The following is a 21,800-nucleotide window of genomic DNA, read 5'->3' on the forward strand; positions in this document are numbered from 1 at the left end:
TAATTTGTAATAAAAAGCAAAGATTAGACTCTTCTTTAACTAAAGGGGGGATGAGGAGTCAAGAGAAATTTGTAATTAGAAAGTAGATATGAGGGCACAACTTTGGAAGGAAGAATCAAGAAAATCTAGGAAAGATCAAGAAAAATGTTTGTTAAAGTGAAGATCGATATCGAAGGAAAGGAAAAAATAAGAAATGTGAGCCAAACCAGTCAATAAAGGCTATAAATTGAGGAGAGACATTTTTTATCTAGTTTGGATTATCTTCTGGCTCTAAATCTAAAAACAACTTTAAAAACCTTAGTTTTCATAGGTTAAATGATCCCACCCCATGATACCAGATGATAAGCAACCCTTGTCCAAAAGGTGATCAGCTCAAGGTACAGAATTAGGCATATATTTTTGGGCATGGCCAATGTCTGACTGTTTTACTTGACTATGCATGTTTATTACAGAGGGTTTTGTTTGTTTTGGTCTTTTTTTCCCCCAGTGGAGGAGTGGGAGTCTTGTGTTGAATGAAGGAAGAGTTAGGATAGAGCCCCAAAAAGGGAACAGGAGAAATCACAGACAAGCAGGACAACTTTGAAAGTTGTGTTGTCTTTTATATACCTGAAAATATATAGGTAATAAAGATTACAGTTTCATATATAATCATGTATAATCTTCTTCTGTTCTATGGTATATATGGAAATGCTTATGCAGTTTTTAGAATAAAATATATAGAGATATGTATACATATACTTTTAAAAAAAGCAAAATTAAAATGTATTTCTTTAGTACTTTAAATGATCTCTGATCCTACAAATGTGAACATTCTCTCCAGTGGTGCAGATTTAAGCCCATCCATGCCTCCTTATTTTGTATAATTTGTCCATTAATCTTTCACAGAAGATTTAACTCAGTGAGCTGGAAGCATTCTCTAGACATTTCTACTTTTTGTGAAATCTAGTGGAGTATTCCATGCTCTCCATCTGAAATTCTTCTCAACACATGACTGATCCACCTCCTTTTCTGATACTAAGTATTGGTTCTGTGAGGGATAGAAATGTTAGGGGTTTTTATAAAGGGTTGGACTGGATTATTCAAGAGTAGGGTCTCTAGGAATTTAATTAATTCCAAAGTGATTTATTTTAACAATTTATTTATAAAATATAGAGTGAAAGCAAAAAATCAGAGAGAGGATAGGATAAGATATCTAGGCTACACACAAAGTATTTTGCTCAGGCCCTGGCTCAACCCAGGCAGGGCCTTGAGCTGAGGAGCCGAAGAATCGGGGAGCCTCTCTCAAGAGGGTAGGTCTCTCTTGAGGCTAGTTTTTTCAGAAAATCCAAGGAAAGGACTTAGCTTTTTTCACTCACCACGTGTCAGTCCAAAGGGATGCAGTTTGAGATCTCAAGTCCAAGTTCCTCCAAAGTCAAGTAGAAGACCACAGAGAGAAGAGAAAGCTCACAGGAAGTTCTTGGAATTTTTAAAGATCATTCCTTTTCATCACTTCCTGTGACTTTTCTCCATTTGATGTGTACCAATTACAGTTAAAGCTTTGCTTAGGACTGCCCAGGGGGCAGTCAGTGGATTCTGATTCATCACCCACTATCACACACGTGGGTCACAGACCATCCCCACTCAAGTGTGAGTGGGGTGTATATGCTTTTTTGGTGATTAAATCTAAAAGTGGGCAGGGGAGAGTTAATTTAATCTTCACAGTTCCAAGGCAGTAGAAAGGTAAGGGATAGGCATTTGAGGTTAAATGACTTGCCCAGGGTCACAGAGCTAGGAAGTGTCTGAAGCCAGATTTGAACATAGGATCTCACATCTCCAAGCCTGGTTCTCTATCCAGTGATCCATCTAACTGCCCCCTTACATTATTTCTTGTACTGAGATCATCATTACACATATTAGTGCCCACCATGCACTTCTCTTTTGCCTTTTGGGTCACCTACATTCATTTTTAAGTCTGGAGATTATGATGATCCAATATTTGTAGCCACAGAATTTCAATGGGGGAACATTTTGCACTAGAGAAACTTATTGAGATCATTGAAAATGCTGCATAATTTTCCAAATACAATCTTACTTTTTCCTATTCATTTGAGGGCTCAATTCATCATTTTATAGGGTGTATGTACCAAAGACATATGTATGTACTAGCTCAATGAGCTGTCTAACCAATTTCATCATAACCTGGGAAATGCACATTTTTCATCTTTTTATATCTTCCAATATGGATTGAGATTGATCTTTTTAAATGATCACTGATCTCATCATAGTCTAGTTAGAGTCAATGGGCATAACCTCAGTATAAGGTTGGAGAGAAGCAGATCAGTTCAACAAACATTTCGTGAACTTTAATATGCAAGGTATCTGATTTTGTCATGCAACACAAGTTATCCCCTCTAGCTTTGTGTCTTATAAGTGTTTTAAGTATGTGTTCTATGCCTTCATCTAAGTTACTGTTAAAAAATATGGAATAGCCAAAGACAGATCCCTGGGACATGACACTAGAGACTTTCCTCCATGATGGCTCTGGTCCCTAGTTCTGAATCCACCAACCTGTAATATCATTTAATCTACATCTTTCCATCTTGTCTGCCAAGATCTAGAGAGATTTTGTCAAGTACCTCACTGAGATACATATCCGCAGTGTTCCCCTCATCTATCATTCTAGGAAATTACTAAAAAAAACCCCCAAATCTCAAAACATGATTTATACCTCATGAACCTGTAGAAGAAATTAATAATCACCCCTGCCCTTTCTTAACATCCTTTTACTACTGGGTTCCAGAATTTTGTCAAGAATTAAAGTAAGCCTACCAGGCAGAATCTGAAGAATTTACTTTCTTCACTTTTTTGAAAATCAGTTTAGAATTCGGTTATCTATACTTGTCAGTCCCGTTCTTCGTGTTATAAAAGATTAAAGCAAAATATAAGTTGAATAGTTGGTTTTCCTTCCAAGTCAATTTTATCATATACCATACCCAACAAATAGTCTCACCTCTTCTTTGATCTACCTTTCCTTCCTAGATTTTATTCTTCATGTTAATCACTGGCTTTAGCACTTCTGCATATTAGAATTATTGGCATTATATATTTTAAGAGGACCCTACCACTTTTCTGTAAATTCATCTATAATTACTTGCCTTTGCTTCCATTTCCTATACATCTACTTTTAAGTTATTCCTTGTGCATCCTCTTTGTTGTTGTTTACTTTCAGGCTCATCTGACTCTTTGTGACCCCTTTTGGTTTTTTTTTTATTTTTAATTTTTTTTGTGATTTAAAAATTTTTATTTGATTAGAATTTAGAATATTTTTCTATGGCTACATGATTCATGTTCTTTCCCTCCCCTCTTCCTCCTCCCCCTCCTGTAGCCATCAATCAATTCCACTGGGTTTTGCATGTGTCATTGATCAAGGCCTATTTCCATATTATTAATATTTGCATTAGGATATTCGTTTAGAGTCTACATCCCTTTTGGGGTTTTCTTGGGAAAGATTCTGAGGTGGTTTTCAATTTCCTTCTCTAGCTCATTTACAGATAAGGAAACTGAGGCAATTTACCCAGGATTACACAGCTAGATGTCATATTTGAACTTCTTGACTTCAGGGTTAGTGCTCTATCTACTATTCCACCTAGCTATCTATGCATTTACTTAGGTTTGTATTAATTCTGAAGTGTTTAGAAAAAGAACAAAGAATGAGTTCCTGAATGCAAGAAACCATCAACCTGAGCCTTGAAAAGTTTTCTCTGTTGGAGGCTCAGGCAGTGATTCAAGGAAAGAGTTAAAAGGCTAAAGGATAGGTAGTGTTGATACTCATTTAAAAAAAGAAATCCTTATCTTCAGTCTTAGAATCAATGCTATTAAATGACTTGCTCACTTAAGCTAGGAAGTGTCCTCAAATTAGAACCCAGGACTTCCCAGCTCTAGGCCTGGCTCTCAATCCTCTGAGCTGCCTATCTGCCCCCACTAACACTCATTTTAACCATATTTCACCTTGATAAAAATACTGGACAGGGTGAAAACATTGGTTTTTCATAGGAGGCAGCCTCCCAGGATGAAATTACATTTGAGAGGGTCCAGTTCTTCATATAGTACAGAAGTCTGGAAATGCATTTGTAGCCTAAGAGCAGTTAGAAAACACAGATTGGTTTTGAGGTGGCCCTATGTTAACTGTACTGAGGGCAAGCTGTAGCTACATGTCCAAGATAGGTAAGAGTCCTGATAACAAGATACTGACAAACAGTGAATGTCCAAAGTAGGGCAATCAAGATGGAAAGGACAACACTGATATTCAAGAATGGGTTAAGGGAGCTGGGGATAAGACACCTTAGAGGAGACGCAAAAACTCAAGTCAAAAGATGGTGGAGGGAAAGCAAGATCCATTCCGGCTGCTTCCGCAGCCAATGGGTGGAAGGTGCAGAGAGCCAAGGATTCTGGATTGAGCAGCTGGAGGGGCCTTGGAGGCTAGCTTGGCCAAATCCCCATTTTATAGATGAGGAAGCCGAGGCTTGGCCGAGGTTGAGTGACTCGCGCACAGTCACAAAGGCGGGTTTTTTTAGCCTCTTCTAAGAAAACCCTCAGCCATGAGAGCGTAGCCATTCATTTTGATGTGACCAACAGGCGCCAATCCGTGCCAAATGCAGTCTTAAGCTCTGGCAAAACAAATTGCGCGCGCAGAACCCTGCGAGCACATCCTTGGCTCCGAGAATACGGGAGAACACAGACTGCTAGGGGTCTGGAGAACCTTGGCCCAGAAGGGAGCTCCAACCTGGGGGGGGGGGGGGGGGGGAGCAGAAGCTCCGTTACTCACCCCGCCCTCAGGAGGCCCCACCCCACTTCGGTGCCCACCGGAAGCGGCCCCTTCCCCAAAGGGGCGGGGATAGGTTGGAGGGAGCAGGAGTCCCAGGATGCCTCGCGTGTCCCTGGCAACCACTGCCGCGTGAAGAGAACAAGAATGGGCGAAGCGGGAACTTGGAGAGGGTCGGCCCCGGAGTTCGGGCCGGACCTGCCGGCTTCGCTTGTGGAGCTCTCCCGGCCACCGGCGAGGAGATGCAGGGAAATGGCTTTGGCGACTCCGGTGCAGGTGAGCCACTTCCCCGCGACTACAAGAACCGACCGCGGGGTATCTAGGCGGTGGGAGGTCGGAAGGAGGTGTGCCTGGGTAAAAATAGGAAGACTCGTAACCCCGGAATGGCTGAAACCAAATCTGGCATTTGGGACAAAAAAGGAGGCTATTTGGACATGTGGGGACCCTCTGGGTGATGGCCATGGAGAAACCACCCTTTCCACAATCCCATGAAGGTGTCCGAGCGCAGCTTAAGTACACTTGATGGGGCCCTTTAAGCATCCTCTCCCTATGCAGACAGTGAAAAAAACAGGTGCGAAACTATTTTCTGGTCCAGTAGAATCCTGTTTATGGGAAACGCTCTCCTAAGAAGACCTCTATTATTGCTACAGGCTGTGGCAGCAGAGCCAAAGCTGAATCAGATTCTGTGAAGTTAGAAGGGCTTTGAGTATTTGTCTGGTGCTAGATTATTGTGTCTATTGTCTTAACACCAACTTACTTCAATTGGGAGAGAGAGCACTGGTCCTGGAGCCAGAGAATCTAGTTCAAATCCTGCTTCAAATCTTGGGCAAAGTCAGTTAACTTTCCTAGACCCCCTTCTGTTCTGTAAAATAAGAAGGTTGGTCCATATGGCTTCTTAGGTCTCTTCTAGCTCTAGTTCTACGATTTCATAATCACCTATCTGGCTACAAAGTGATGGATTTTTGGCCAGAGCATAACCATCTATTGTAGGAGGGGTTTAGTCTGCATCAGAGATAATACTCATATGGAGGAAATTATAGACAATTGAAGAATAGGCATAAGTATTGCAGATTGGACCTATGATTTAATTAGTTTAGGGAATTCCTGGATAAGGATACTCCTTCTACAAGTGCAAGGTAGCAATTTAGAGTCTTAAGAGAATTATGTGGTGCATCTAGTAGTTAAGTAATTTGCCAGGAATGTCAAGAGTTGGTACTTGAATCCATGCCTTCCTAATTTTGAAGTAGGCTATCTATTCATTATACCATGCTGCCTCTCTAAACTATTGAAGTAGGTATTTTAATGTTTTTATACTGCCTTTATATAATGTTTATAATTGACCACTGGTACCTTGATCTATAAAGTAGGAAAAGCAACTCCAGCCATGCCTGAGATCACATTTAAATGTACAAACTTTTTGTTTTATGCTCCTGTTTGTCCTTTCCTTTCTCCTACAGTGTGACAGATGATGAAGATACAAAAGAGATTTTCCTTAATGGGGCAAGACTTCTTGGCCCACCCTCATTCTAAAATTCAACAAAAAGCCTATTTGAATTTCCTTTCCCCTGTAGTGTTTTTCTTCCCCTGGAATATAATAGGCACTTAATGCTTGATGACTTGATTTCTTATTCTGTAACTAGAGGGTTTTCCCTCTTTGCATCTAGAAAAGACTCCGTGGTAAATGTTTTCCATTTCTACCTGGTTTTGAATTATTTTATTGGGTGTAAATTGTCCATTTCTCACTGGCTTTCCATCTTACTGCAGCAGATTAGGGCCAGTTGTGGACACCTATTTTAGACACAGTTTTCTAGGTGTGACACAAAAACTTGGAGATGAGATATAGAAAAGGAAGGAACACATTTAATCCCACAGAATAAACCTACTTGTTACACTTAATGTTTCAGAATTTATGGAAGTTTATGGTGCTTTTGGTAAGAGCTTTTTGTTTCTACGGATTATCTTCTCTGGTGTGATTGAATATTAGAGAGGTAGAATTCAACCAACCTATTAGTCATAAAGGCCTTTCTGGTTCTATAAAAGGGTAAATTTGTTCTACTTGTGTTGATTACCAATAACCAAAATGTTTGTTACATTTGCAAAAGAGAGCACGCTGTCTTGGAAAATTCATTAACAGAATCTTTTCTTGTAGGGTTGGAAAGCAAAATCACCTTCAAAATATTAACAAGACTCTTGTGAGAACAGGTTTATAGTACCCTGTTTGAAAGAATGGAATTGAATTATCTTTTTTAAATTAGTTAGGAGATAAAGTGAATGGAATAGCATTGAAACAAAAACTCAAGCACTTATACTTCTTCTGCTTCTAGGTGCCTATAAAGTTTGAGGATGTGGCTGTATATTTCTCAGAACCAGAATGGAAGAATCTGGACCAGTGGCAGAAAGAACTTTACAAGCATGTGATGACAGCCAATTATGAGATCTTGTTCTCTCTGGGTAATCTATATCCATTAGGAACTTTGTGGGTGTCTTTTAAGGAATTAGAAGTTAGCAGTGATCTCATCAGGTCATCAGCCCTTCAATCTGACAACCTTCCAGAAACCGAGGCCAAATGAGTAATTTTTACAAACCCAGCTGTTAATGCTTTGTAGGAATGTTTAGAGAGTTTCCAGGGCTAACAGAACTTTGCCCTTAAAGTTTCTTGATTTTGCTGTTTAATCAGTGGAAAAACTAGTATTATCATTAATCCTAGAGATAATAACAATCCTTGCCCTCAATTGTTTAAGCAGCAAACTTAAAAAAGGAACATGTGAAAGGAACAGAATTGGGAGGTCACAATTAGCCTTTTGATTCTTATTTTTGATATAGTCATGAGACTGATAGTTAGGGAGACTCCATAGATGCAATAACATAATGTGATACATTAGAGATGTAGTAATGATACCGGACCTTACTGTAGCCATTTGCAATTTATAGAACCCTTTATATGATCTCCCTTGAGCCTTACTATATGCTATTAGGTAAGTACAGCAGATAGCACATGAGGAATGGAGACCTTAGACAAGTTAAGTAGCTTGTCCATAGGCACACAATTAGATTTAGAATTGGGATTCATACTCTGGTCTCTCCTAACTTTAGCTTCAGTGCTCATTCCACCACAAAAGTTGACTTCACTTGACATATCTTCATTTCAGCAAGGCATTTATCAAAATTTCTGGTATTTTTGAATATATAATGTATGGTAGCTAGTTAATATTGTAGTTATATGGCTTTTTAGCTAGTTAACTACATCTAAAGACTGCTTCATTAAAGAGTTGATGTCAGCCTATAGGAATATTTCATTCCTTGCAGTGTGCCACAAGACATTGTTCTTAGCCCTCTTTCTTTATTTGTCCAGACCTATGATTTCATGGATGTAGGGAGTTTCCAATGAAGAAACTCTCTCTACCAGTGCAGATCAGCAACTAATCTGCAACCTATAATCTTAGAGAGTTGCCTGGGGGTACTGAGAAGGTAAGTGATTTGCCCAGGGTCAAAAAACCAGTAAGTGTCAGACAGGACTTGAATCCAGCTCTTTAGTCACTTTTGGACCACGCTGCCTTTCCTTTAGCCTGGTCTTGTTCAACTGGTTGTTATAAACAACTTAGATATAGATTTTGATCATCAAATATTCAGTGACACAAAGGTAGTTGGGAGAGCTAATATAGAGTATGACAAAATCAGGATTTTAAAACTACTATCAGCTCAAATGATTATCTGACACAAATAAGATGACATGTAACAGGGCTAAATATAAAAACCCTGCATAAAAACATTATTACTCAAATTCAGGATGGGAGAGCATTAATTAACTTAACAGCCATTATGTGAAAAAGCTCTTGCTATCATTGAAAAATGACTGAATGAATTATGGTATGTGAATTTAATGAAAAACTGTTGTACCATAAGAAATGAGGAAATGGACAGCTTCAGAGACACCTGGAAAGATTTTTATGAATTAATTTTCTAAAAAGTAAAATCAATAGAATCAGAAGAACAATAACAACATGAAAAGAAATTTTGAAAGACAACTCTGATCAGTGAAATTACCAACTATTATTCCAGAGGACTGATAATGAAGCATGTGACAAATGAGATAAAATTTTGGGGGACATGGCCAATAAGGGAATTTGCATTACATTATTATGCATATTTGTTACAAAGGGTTTTTTCTTTTTTTTTTGCAGTGATAGGAGGAGATGTTAATGGAGATAAAATTGATTTTTGTTCATTGGAATAAATTTAATTTCATTAAGAAAAGATCTTGCTGCATTGGAGCAGCAGTTGATTAATTATAAACCCAGTCTTGAGTTGCATTCATAGTTGTATAATGTCTAATTAAAAAAGGCAATAGCTTTACTGCATTGTGCTCTTCACTGGTCAACCACACATCTAGGCAGTTCTGCTTAGTTCTGGACTTAACTTTAAGAGAGACATTCACCAAATTAATTAGACTCTAGAGATGATGATGAAGTTATTGAAAGGTTTAAAAATTATCCCATAAGGAAAGGTTAGTTAACTGCATGTTATACGTCAAGAGGAAAAAAGATTTATTGTGGATAGAACGACTTTTCAGGTATTTAAAGGGCTTTTTTGTTGAAGAGATAGTAGACTTATTTTGTATTGTTTCAGAAGATAGATGTAACATGAATGAGTGAGAATTAAAATGGGTTTTAACTCAGTATAATTACTGATTTAAATATAAATGGAGGCTAGGTCTGAATATGATGGCTCTACAAGGGGTGATACAGAATTAGCCCGAGGGATCCATGACATTGGAAAAAGTCTTATAGAATGCTTGTCATGGTCTGATGGAGGGAGATGCACAATAATTCACTTTAAGGATGTGAAATTCATTAATTTTTTTCCTATTAATGTCTGTAACCAGAGTGAGGCCTTTTATTATTTACTGTGGGATGCTGAAGAATAGCACTACTATTGCCCAATCATACCATGAATCCCTTCACTACATTTCTAAATTATCCTCATTGTTGTCATGTCTAAGTTTTGGCAAATGAGGTAAATCATTCAATACTCAAAAAATAAATGACAAATCATCATGCTAGGCATTATAGAGGATATAGTTGATATAAAAGTTTTTTCTATCAATTTACCATTTTGATAGGGGAACAACATGAAGCTATCATGGTTATAGAGGTGGAGTGGCTCGGTGGAACAATGCTAGATTGAGGCTCAGAAGATCTCCTGGTTCTACTGTTAGTTTACTCTTTGATCTGGCTAGACCATTTCCTGGACTGTTCTTCCCTCTCTCCATTTGCACATTGAGGGTAGAGGAGGAAGGTGTTAAATTAGGTTATCTCTAAGAACTTGTGAATCTAGTAGAGATTATTGTAGTAGAGTCTTATTCTTCAGTGTATCATAGAAGTGGCACATTTTGAAACACTAAGAATTCTGGAATTCAAAGAAGAGATGTTAACACAAGCTGGAATAGGAATTGCTTCACAAAATAAAGAGATCTATAGTGGAACTTTAGAGGAAATGATGCCATCTGGAAAGGCATTGAAGAAATAGTTGAATATTTCATCTGTGTTTATTCTTTCTCATCATCCAAATAAAAATTTGGTGAAAAACCTCAAGGCATGAGCAAAAGTAAAGGCTGCAGGGGACACCAGAGAGACCTTCTTATAGTAGAGATTTGCTTTAGGTAATATTGGCAGATAAGACTGCATGAATAAGTTAGGAAAATCAGGAAGGGCTTCATGCAGAACATGATATTTGAACTCCATCTTAAAGGAAGAGAGAGACTTTGTAGAGGCACAAGTAAAGAGATATTGTATTTCAGGCATGTTGGATGGCTAGTGCAGGAAAGGAGATATGAATATTGTATGTGAGGAACAGAGAAAAAACAAAGATTACAGAGTTCAGGGCAGGGAATGATATTCTCTGAGGTTGAAAAGAATGGTTGGGGCTAAATTGTAGGGCTTTGAAAATTTAACAAAAGAAGTTTACATTGTACCTGAGCTCACACTCATTTACATTGATTTTATGAAGCAAGTAGTCAAATCATTCTTCTGGAGATGAAAAATATATTACATAGTACACTGAAGAGAACTTTTAAATCAGAATCAAATTAGATTTGATTTTGCTACAGATAATGGTGTACTCAGACAACTTGGGGAGTATCACATAAAACATTCTCAGAACAAAATTTAACTGATTTAAATACAATTTAAAATATTATATTTTACATTTGATTTGGTGAAATCAAATATTCAGTGGATATCTGAAAACTAGAATATTGAGTAATCACTTCTTGAACATGATCCATTTTATTCTCTGTATCATCAATTTTATTCTCTGCATGTCTCCATTTTTTTGCCATATTTAGTGAATCAAAGGAACCTTAGCAATCATAATCAATGTACTCAGATTGCTTATTTGAAGAAATTTAATTAACTCTTTGTGGCCTATGTACAGATTCTGCCATTCCCAAACCAGACTTGATATCCCACATTGAGCGGGGTGAAGAACCATTCCTTAGAGATCATGGGAACTTAATGAAAAGAGATAAGACAATTGGATATGGTCTTGATGTGCAGCATGACTTGAAGAGTCCTTCTACACATCTGTTATGGGGTGAGTAAAAAATTCTGGCTGTGAAATAGTGAAGTCTTTTCTACACCTTTCCTTGTACCTTTCCTGTAGTGTTTGAACTAAGTTTTATTTTGAGGAGAAACTAGATTAGCAGAGGTAGAACTACTGGGCATAAGAAAATCCTGATATATTCAAAATTTGGTTATTGACATTTGAATTTTAAACTGAACCAAAGCCCTCTTCCCTTCAAGTTTTTTAATTTGCTGATAGGGACTGTGTTCTATGGATCTGCTGAGGTAGGATATAAACAAAGTCATAGGGAAGAAAGAGAAATGTTAGATGGTGGAGTGGGGTAGAAGTAGGAGTCAAGGGGAGAGTCCTATACGCTATCAAAGTCTGGAGTGATGGGATTGTTTAATTTGGTCAGGTTTTATGCATAGGAAGGAAATAATATTAAAATGCTCCCACCTGGAGAACCCAAGTCACTGTTCTAGAAAAATATAGTCTGAGACCAGTTATTCAGAGCCTTTTGGATGAATCCTGATCTTAATTGAAATTTAAAATGGGGCATGTTTTATTCATTGGTGTGTTTGCCACAAGCCTAGAATCTTTGGCTCACCCTCTATTTTCTTTAGGTACTATAATAATTCTCCAAAAGATTTACTTACTTACAAAAGTAAGTGCTTTGTTGCTCTTATGACCTCTGCCTGGTATGAGAAAGAAGATGGTGTTTTGAATAAAAGTATTACTTATACTATATATCAGTACTATAATCCTCAACAAAGTGAATGTTCATCTTTGTGTTTTAATCAATTGAGAATAATTTTGCTGGCTAAAAAAGAGGTGCCATCTCTTTCAAATAATATACTGAGGTTCTAAAAAAGAGACATTTTGTCCCTTTAGCCATAAGGATTTCCCTACTCAGTATAAATGGTTCTCTTCTAAAAGAGTTTGACTTTTTTTAAGGCAACATATAGTTTAAAATTTAAATGGTATAAAATAATTTTGGAATAGAGATATCAAGTGACTTCTATATATATAATGTCAGAGTAGAGTAGATTTAACAAATAAGAATTAAAGGAAGGAATTATAATAAAGAAATGAGTAAGGACAAGATCTTTGTTTTTCATTTCAGGGGACCAAACTGTTGTGAATATTGACAAAGAGGAATGTCATTTACATGGCCTTCAAAGCCAGGACTCATCTAGATCTTTGTCAGAGAAAAAGACAGAGTTTTGCTCTAGACCTGAAGTCACATCAGGAATCCAATTCCTGCAGGACACACTTCCTAAAATGGAAAAAGTCTATAGCACTAAACCATCCACCCAGAGTGAGGGAGAGCCATTCCACCAAAGCAAGGGTTCTCCTAAGGTCCAGGAAACCCCCCCAGAACAAAGAATCTATCCTTGTCCTGTGTGTGGGAAAAGTTTCCAGGTGAATGACCACCTGGTGAGTCACCAGAAGAGCTGTTACCAAGACCAACCATGCAAATTCCCAAAGTTCAAGAAGAAATTCAATAAACCATCTGATCTTCAGTTACCCCAAAGGATTAACCTAAGAGAAAAACGGTTTCAATGCAATGAGTGTGAAAAGAGTTACAGGCGCCAGGTGGACTTGCGGAACCACCAGCTTGTGCACACAGGTGAAAGGCCTTTCCAGTGCCCTGACTGTGACAAGAGTTTCCGACAAAAGGGACAATTACTCAACCATCAAAGTTTGCATACTGGGGAGAGACCATTCCAGTGCCCTGACTGTGACAAGAGCTTCCGACAAAAGGGACAGTTGCTCAATCACCAACGTCTGCACACAGGTGAAAGACCTTTCCAGTGCCCTGAATGCAAGAAGAGCTTCCGTCTGAAGGCCGTCATGAAGGCCCACCTGGGGTTACATAGCAGAGAGAGGCCATTTTCCTGTAGTGATTGTGGAAAAGGCTTCACCCAGCAATATAAGCTCACCGAGCACATCAGAGTACACAGTGGGGAAAAACCTTACCAATGTCCTGAGTGTGATAAGAAATTCCGCCTTAAGGCAGTCATGAAAGCCCACCACCGAAGGCATAGTGGGGCAAGACCATTTTCTGAATCTGGTCTTGGCAAGGGTTTTACCAAACCCTCTTTATTCAATGCCCACATTAGAAGTCATGTGGGGGAGAAGCTCTTCAAGTGCCAAGAATGTGACAAAGGTTTCTCCCAGAAGAGGGACCTTCTCACCCACCAGCTTATACACACAGGAGAGAAACCTTTTCAGTGCCCTGAGTGTAAAAAAGGCTTCCACCTCAAGGCTGTTATGAAGGCTCATCAACGATTGCACAGTAAGGAGAGGCCATTTACCTGCACTGATTGTGGCAAAGGCTTTACCAAGCAGTCTGCACTCACGATTCATATCAGAGTGCACAGTGGGGAAAAACCATTCAAGTGTTCCGAGTGTGACAAGAGCTTCCGCCTGAAGTCTGTCATGAAGGCCCACCAGCGCAAACACAGTGAGGAAAGACCATTCTCCTGTAATGAGTGTGGAAAAGGCTTCATTCAAAGGTATAAACTTACCACTCATATGAGAATGCATACTGGAGAGAAGCCCTTCCAGTGCCCAAAATGTGACAAGAGTTTCCGTTTAAAGAAATACCTCCTCAAACACCAGATTGTACACACTGGTGAAAGACCCTTCCAGTGTCCTGAGTGTGACAAGAGCTTCTGTCGGAAGGCTTACATGAAAGTCCACCAGCGCCTCCACAGTGGGGAGAGGCCATTTTCCTGTAGTGAGTGTGGTAAAGGCTTTGTTCAAAAGTATAAACTCACCGAACATTTCAGAGTACACACAGGTGAGAAACCTTTTCATTGTGCTGAGTGTGACAAGAGCTTCCACCAGAAAGGACACCTGCTCAACCATCAGCTTGTACACACAGGAGAGAGACCCTTCCAGTGCACAGAGTGTGATAAGAGCTTTCGTCTGAAGGCTGATATGAAGGTCCACCAGCGCATTCACAATGGGGAGAGACCATTCTCTTGTAGTGAGTGTGGCAAGGACTTCACTCAGAAATCTGCACTAAATACTCACCTCAAATTGCATGGCAAGTTGAAATCATACAGTTCCCTAAGTATGTCAGATATTGATCCTAGTAGTGCTGGCCATTCCAGTCATTAGAGTTTTGTTGCTGTTAAAACAGAATGAGAATCATAAAGTAAATGCAGCAGAACTATGACAGCAGTGGGCAGACTAGCCTGGTGAGCAGAAGAAATTTCACTGGGAATCATTTTCAGTTTGGATCACTAAGGATCTCTTGGAATCCAGAATCGGAACTTAGAATTTGCAACCCAAAGACATATTACCCTACCCTCCAAATACACCCCAGCTATTATTAGGGTCATTACATAACTTCCAAAAAGTAGGACTATCTACCTTATCAGCTTCAAAATGGAGAGAATACATTCACTGGATGACAGGCAATGCAATTTATAATTTAAGAATGAACAAGTATATGTGTTTGACTATACAGACAAACTGAGATGCAAAGTATTAAAATTAGTCTTTTAAGGCCATCAAGAGGCTGGTAGCTGTATAGAATACGTATATAGAAGGTCCAAGAAAATTAGAACATCAATCTTAAAACAAATATTAGAATATTGAAGGATTTGAAGTACTAGAGAATAGGAATTAGTTTTGAGATACTTTCTTATTTAAACAAGTAGATCGCCTACATATTGCAAGAAGAGAGATCTGGAAAAGTCAGGCCTTCATTTCTTCATGTTGACTGAGATACTCAAAACTGTAGAGGATCCTAGGAACACCAGGGGGAAAAAAGCCATTAAAATCATACCATCTTGTTGTGAATGAGACCAGAAGGTAGCAGATTCTTAAAAACTAAATGAAGGCCAGAGACATATTCGTTTAACTATCTGTTTTAAATGGCTCAGATTTCCCTATGTCACTAAAAGAAATCATCTGAAAGATACAGCAATGGGAGTCAAAGAAAAGAAGTCAGAGGTATAATTACAACTCCATGGTGTCAAGGAGGGAAAAAGAGTGATGAGAGGAGCTATAATGAAGCTGACAGAAGTGGGGTTGTTGGGAAGGGAAATGGTTTGCTGAGAAATGGATTTGGGTGATAGATTATCCAAGGGGAAAAGTACCAAGTTGTGAAATATAGATTTGGAGCTTGGCATCTATTCTTAGCTTTGGTTTTCTGATACTATAGGGCCATGTTGGCAAACCTGTAGCATGCATGCCAAAGTGACTGCTTCCTTTCCCCTCTCCACCACACCTAAGGACATTTCTCATATTACCCGCCCCTCTGCCTAGCAGCCCAATAGGAGTACTTCCTCCCTCCTCTGGGGTAAGAGGATGGCTCACATGCAATGTGAGGGTTGCAATTTGGGCATTTGATCTTTAAAAGGTTCACCATCACTACTCTAGGGTATAACTTCAAAGGAGTGTCACTTAATTCACTAAAAATTATACAAAATAAAACTCAATTTACTTCATAAATACATATTACATGCCATGTGGCATTTGTAGTATCAAATAATAAACTTTAAAATCTTAAAATAATTTTGGAATCATCACACTGGAAAATATAAGTATATATTCATTCATGACTTCCTGAGACTCCATTTTTCTGTACTCTTCACATGAGAGACTCTGGTATAAGGGAAGGACCTGAGTAGTCAAGAGACCTGGGTACTAGTTCTAGTTTTATTAATTAGATGGGTGTTCCTGGGCATGGTTGTAATTTTTCCAATCCTCCATTCCCTTATCTGTAAAATGAGTGATCCCGAACCAGATGATTCCCAAGGTTATTTTAGCTAACACTTTTTCCATACAGGGAATCAACAACAATTTAACTTTGAATAAGCTTTTCAGATATAATATTGAAAGAACTAAAACAGCTTCTTTGTGGCTTCTTTGTGTAGATTCTAAATCAGTTCTTGATTTCCAAGAATGAATGAAGGGAAGGACTGTAACTTAGTGATAAAGAAAACTCAATAAAAACAGAAACATCTCTGGTACTGATGAACAATGTAATTTGGAGTCCTTTGGGGGTAAGTAAGATAGGAGTATGACCACAAAACATAGACCTACTCCTTAAGATTATGAGATGAATATAAAACTTGCATTTTAACTATGTAATCCTCTATTGTATTCAGTTGCTACATCTATAAAATGGTAATAATATTAGCATCTGTGTCACAAGATTATGAGGATCAAAACAATACTATAAAGTATTTTATAAACTCTTAAGATGCAGTATAAGTATTAGCTGCATTGGACTGACTGACAAAGAGGAGGAATGGAAAGAGTCTAAAACACCTCTATTTCCAATTCATTCATAAACTCACTGGGGATAATTGACTTTTTTCTTCGTGGGGTCTCATTTTTCCTATCTGTAAATAGGGATACTTCTATGGTACTCTGCATGATGTAAGAATGATCACTAGAAAGCTGTGAAAGGGCTAAATAGGGAGTTCAGCCTGCTTGAAATTTTAGCCAAAAATACTGAACCTAATTAAAAGGTAGGCCAGTGGAGCTACTACATTGCATAGTAGAAAGAGTCCTGGCCTTGGAATTAGAAAATCCAGATCAGTAGACCAAGTTTGCTTCTTGCAACCATTGTGGTCTTGAACAAATCATTTAACATTTGGGCCTTATGTTCAACTGTAAAATGACAGTTTGATTTAGACTAAATGACATCTGAAGTTCCTTCTAACTCCAATAATCACAAGAGCAACTGTCATGCTAGCAAATATTGAAACTGAATTGTAAGTGAATATCTAAAGTAATTCAGTCCACAAATTTCTGATCATATAACCCGCTATTGAAAAACTTGGATTCCCTGGTAGTGAAGAGGGCTGAATTTAGCATCAGAGGATTTGAGTTCAGATCTTAATTTTGCCACTTGACTACTTTTACTAGCTGGCAACAGTAGAGTGCTAGACGTGGAGCTACAGGAGACTGGGTTCAAATCTGACCTCAGTCACTTCCTAAACAGTATGACTGCAAAAGTCATTTAACCCTATTTGCCTCTGTTTCCTTATCTGTAAAATGAGCTGGGAAATTGCAAACCACTCCAGCATCTTGCCCAAGAAGCCATAAGTAAGGTCCCAAAGAGTCAGATGTGAATGAAAACAACTGAACGGACGACAGCAACAGTAATCTATGTGTGAATCTGGGAAAATCAATTTGACACTTTAGGTCTTATTTTCATCATCTATGAAATGAGGGTAAATAGATTGGCTGACTTCTGAGGTCCCTTCCAGCTCTAATTCTATGTCATACTCTGCTGTGATGGGATTCTTAAACTGATTATGTCAAATAATGAATTTCACTTTTGGTTGTTTCTTCCCAGTAGTTTTGTAAGCCAAGACTTGTATAAAGTGGCAGGAGTCAGTGTTTACCTCCAGCGTGATTTTAAAGTTAGCTCATTGATTACTTAAAATCTCTCTGGGGTGAGGGATTACAAAGAGAGCGTATCCTAAACTATGTTTGAGACTGAGTGTTATAGTTGATCAGTTGGAGTCCTGGTAAGTGACTTTTCATTCTTAACAGCTGTTAGTTTTCCTCTAGAAAAGTAGGGTAAGAATAATACTAAATGAAAGAAAACCAAAAGGTGGTCATCTAACCCCCTCCTTGCACACTGATAGTCTTTTCATAGTCCCCTACTTTTTTGCTCTTCTCTTGTCTTGTGGTTGTCATCTTTGAGAGTAACATTGTTGACCACATAGTAAACATTTATTAAGTGCCTGCTGTGTGTCAGGCCCTTTGCTCAGCACTAGTGATAGAAAGACAAAAGAGGCTTCTAGCCCCCAGGAAACTCATTATTGGTATAACATCATCAGCCCACTACCTCTGGGGGATGAGGCCAGGAACTCCTAAGAAGAAAACTCAGCTCTGACATGTCGTTTCTTAGTTGCCTGGACTCCTCTGAGACTTCATTGACCAAATTCACTATACTCCTGCAGTGGCTACTTTCTCCCTCCTTCCTGTTTTTTAGTTTCCTCATTAAATTGTAAGTTCTTTGAGAGACTTTATTTTTTTCTTCTATATTTAGAGTGCATGATACAAAGGCACTGAAAAAAGTTTATTATTTATGGTCTCTGCTCTCAAGGGAAATCTGATCTATCACAGTCTAATGGGGGAAGTTGTTGCTCAGTAGTTTCAGGCATAGCTGACTCTGTGACCCCACTGGGGATTTTCTTGGCAAAAATACTAGAGTGGTTTGTCATTTTCTTCTCCAGGTCATGTGAAGAGACTGAGGCAAACAGGGTTAAGTGACTTGCCTATGATCACACAGCTAGTATTGACAGAAGCCAGATTTGAACCTGGGCAGATGAATTTTCCTACTGTATCCACTGAACCGCCTAGCTGCCCACTGAGGGAAGACAACACATAAAAAGAAGCTGAGAAGGGGGAAGTAGATAGAGTATCTGGCACTGCAGGTATGATGAAATTCAGGAGAGGGCAGCCCAGTGGGAGATGATATGGTTGATGCCCTGGGTCCTCCTCATAAATGGAGGATCTGGGAGGAACTCAGCACTGTCCATTCTCCAATCTCCAATGAAAGGGAGCCTCTGGGGCAAGAGGTATTGAGGAGGCAGGATGATAAGATTCTGGAGAGCATTGATAAAGTCCAGAAGAGTGCAGCCTGGTAGGAAATGAATGTATAAAGTAGAGGCCGGGTGTGGTATAGTCTGTAGTCCTGGTTTATGGGGAAGATGATGCAGGTGAATGTATCACTTATGTTTAGGAGTTTTCAGCTACAAGTAGGGCTGAAGTGGATCAAGTGTATACACTAAGTAAAACCAATATGGTGAACCCCAGACAGGGGGACACTGGCTCAAGTTAGAAATAAAATAGGTCATTGTTTCCATTAGCAGTGAGTTCAGGCCTATCAGTGGCTGCTGCACTGCCAGCCTCGGTGAGATAGGGAGGCCCAGTATCCAAAAAAGGAATGAAAGAAAAATTCCTTGGGTATTCTGTGTGTTCATGAAAAAACTTGCTAAAGCCCATATCCCCTCCATTTCCAGTAGACATTTTCTTGAGTTAAGTGGTGAAATCACATTACTCTGGCCTCTTTACTTAGTGTCTGTGCTTTTGATTTAGGCTTGAGAAAATATAAAAGGTGTATAGGCATTGTTCCTTAAGCAGTTCATTTCAGCTACTATCACTATTTGCCTCCTTCCATTCCCCCTACTTCTTTATCCCCCACCCCACATTTGTGAGATCATAAGATATGGGGTTGGCATTACTGAACATTTGAAACCATGACCCACTGTGACCCTGTTGTCATCAGGCCTGATCTTATATCTAATACAATGGTTTTTAACCTGAAGTTTGTCAACTTAAATGGGGGCAGGGAAGATTACATCTTTATTTCAGTATAATTGATTTCCTTTATAATCACATGTATTTTATTTTAGGCATTTATAAACATGTTTCTGAGAAAAGGGGTCCATAGGTTTTACCAGACTCCAAAAGTGTCCATGACACAAAAAAAGGCTAACAGTGCTTGATCTTATAACTGTTCAAATTAAACAGATCTTGATTCTGTGTTTATTTTTGGTTTTCTTTAGTGGTGGAAGTTACATTTCTCATAAGAAGACTTTGAAGGAAATGGATTCTTACAACTACAGTTGTCACAGTGTTGTCCTTTCATTTTGTTAGTAACATGGAGAGACTCTTGCATTTCTGGTGCACCAAACACGACAAGTTTCTCCATGATGAGGTTAATAATAATTCAACAACACCTGCATTACCACTGTCCAAGAGTCTTCCTGTCCGCAGTGGAGGAGCTTGGGGGGTTGGGGGGAACGACTACCAGAGTTACAATTATATACAGAATATACTGTCCTTGCTTTTCTCTGAAAATTCCTTTAAAAGGATTTAGTCTAAGGTCATCTATTCCTGTAAAAGAAACTGGCTAAGGATAATGGCAGTGACTATAATAATATTTATACTACTTATTTTCTCACAGAATTGTTGTGGGAAAAAACATTTTAGCATCTTAAAGGCTGAAAAAATATGAACTATGGTAAATATGCATTCATTGATTTTTTTGAGAATTGTTAATTCATTATTTGGGAATAATTATGTTTAGATTTTTTGAAACCTTTGGGCAAAACTTACAGGGATTGCTTGGGTTCCTCTGCTACTTGGCCCAGCTGATACAGTGGCCATTTTCTTGTGTTCCCAGCCTATCAAATATGTGGCAAAAGTTGAGTTCTTCTACAGGGATCACATGCAGAGTGTTATGGTGCAAGGTTTTAAAAGAAATATACCTAATCACATAGAAATGTCTTAAAGCTCAGTGAATGGGTAGCAATTATATGTGTTCACTCTAGCTCTTCCATAGTGTGATCCCAGTTGCTGTGTTAAAACCCAATTCTTATTTCATGTGCTGATGTTATTAGCCTTTTATTGTGTTAATAATGAATAAAGTATCTCTGAATCCAAAAAGTATACTTGTGCAATTGGGGAAAATTCAGCCTCCTCCTTGGGGTACCATAGTGTAATTTTGTTGCTCCCAGTTAATAAGTACTAGATATTCCGTTCTATTCCTTGATCATTGTATGGCAGTTATGATGGAAATGATTTCTGAAGTCCTGAATGTTTCTGGCAAACATGAAAGTAATGCTGGAACCAGAAGAGCATCAAGACTCTTCAGCTTCCTCCCAAAAGGGCCAGAAAAAGCCCTGATTAATGGGGCACATTGTTTTGAAGGAACTAAGCCAGGAACTAGAACTACAGTTGAAGGGTAGCTCAGGGAGCAAGCTAGGCTTAGAGATAGGAGGTCCTGGGTTTAAATCTAGCTTCAGACACTTGCTAGCTGTGACTGGGCAAATCACTTAATCCCAATTGTCTAGCCCTTACTGCTGTTCTTCCTTGGAATTGATACTTAGTATTGATTTCAAGACATAAGATAAGGGTTTGAAAAAATAAACAAAAAACTATAGCAAAGAACTCTGGATAAGCAGAGGCAAATTTTGAAGTCCATAGTTACTGTGTCAAAAGACCTGTTCTAATCCAACCTCTCAGGGTAGGTTCATATGGAAGTTCTTTGAAGTAGAAAACATTGCAAAAAGGTATGGTATTCTTATTATGTTCCTTATTTGGGGTAATTTTTCTTTTATCTCTGTACTAGGTAGCTAGGTAGCACAGTGGAGAGAGTGCCGGCCTGGAATTGGGAAAAACTGAGTTCAATCCATCCTCAGACACTTATTAGCTATGAAACACTGGACAAGTTACTTCTTTTTGACTCAGCTTCTGTAAAATTAAGATCATACTAGCACTTACCTCCCAGAGTTATGAGGATCAAAGGAGATATTTATGAAATGTTTAGCACAGTACCTGACACATAGTAAGTGCTATGTATCTAGTAGTAGTAGTAGTAGGCTTTTTAAAGTTCCCTATTTGGCCTCTGTCAACATAATGAAGATGAAAACCATTTCTCAAGAGGTTA

The 21,800-nt window shown here is 38.6% G+C and overlaps 1 protein-coding gene across 7 annotated transcripts in view; it reads left to right on the top strand.

Moving 5' to 3' along the window:
* LOC100014413 (gastrula zinc finger protein XlCGF58.1-like) overlaps window positions 1–20,797 on the top strand; it is a 61,752-nt gene extending 40,955 nt beyond the window's left edge. Inside the window, exons 1-6 of one of the 7 annotated variants that reach the window (XR_001625052.2) lie at window positions 726–5,077; window positions 7,126–7,252; window positions 11,234–11,392; window positions 12,486–15,331; window positions 16,258–16,386; window positions 19,915–20,797. Coding sequence is in view for 3 of the 7 variants with exons in the window: in XM_056799850.1 (XP_056655828.1) it covers window positions 4,949–5,077; window positions 7,126–7,252; window positions 11,234–11,392; window positions 12,486–14,491 (2,421 nt within the window). In the remaining 4 variants the exon portion in view is untranslated. Of the gene's footprint in view, window positions 1–725; window positions 5,078–7,119; window positions 7,253–8,153; window positions 8,270–11,233; window positions 11,393–12,485 lie in introns of those variants that run through there. The other 6 variants (XR_008912339.1, XR_473178.3, XR_001625051.2 and 3 more) reach the window with 6 other exon arrangements.
* The last annotated feature ends 1,003 nt before the right edge of the window (window positions 20,798–21,800 follow it).

This window comes from Monodelphis domestica, chromosome 5 (genome assembly GCF_027887165.1).
Source record: "Monodelphis domestica isolate mMonDom1 chromosome 5, mMonDom1.pri, whole genome shotgun sequence".
NCBI lineage: Eukaryota > Metazoa > Chordata > Mammalia > Didelphimorphia > Didelphidae > Monodelphis > Monodelphis domestica.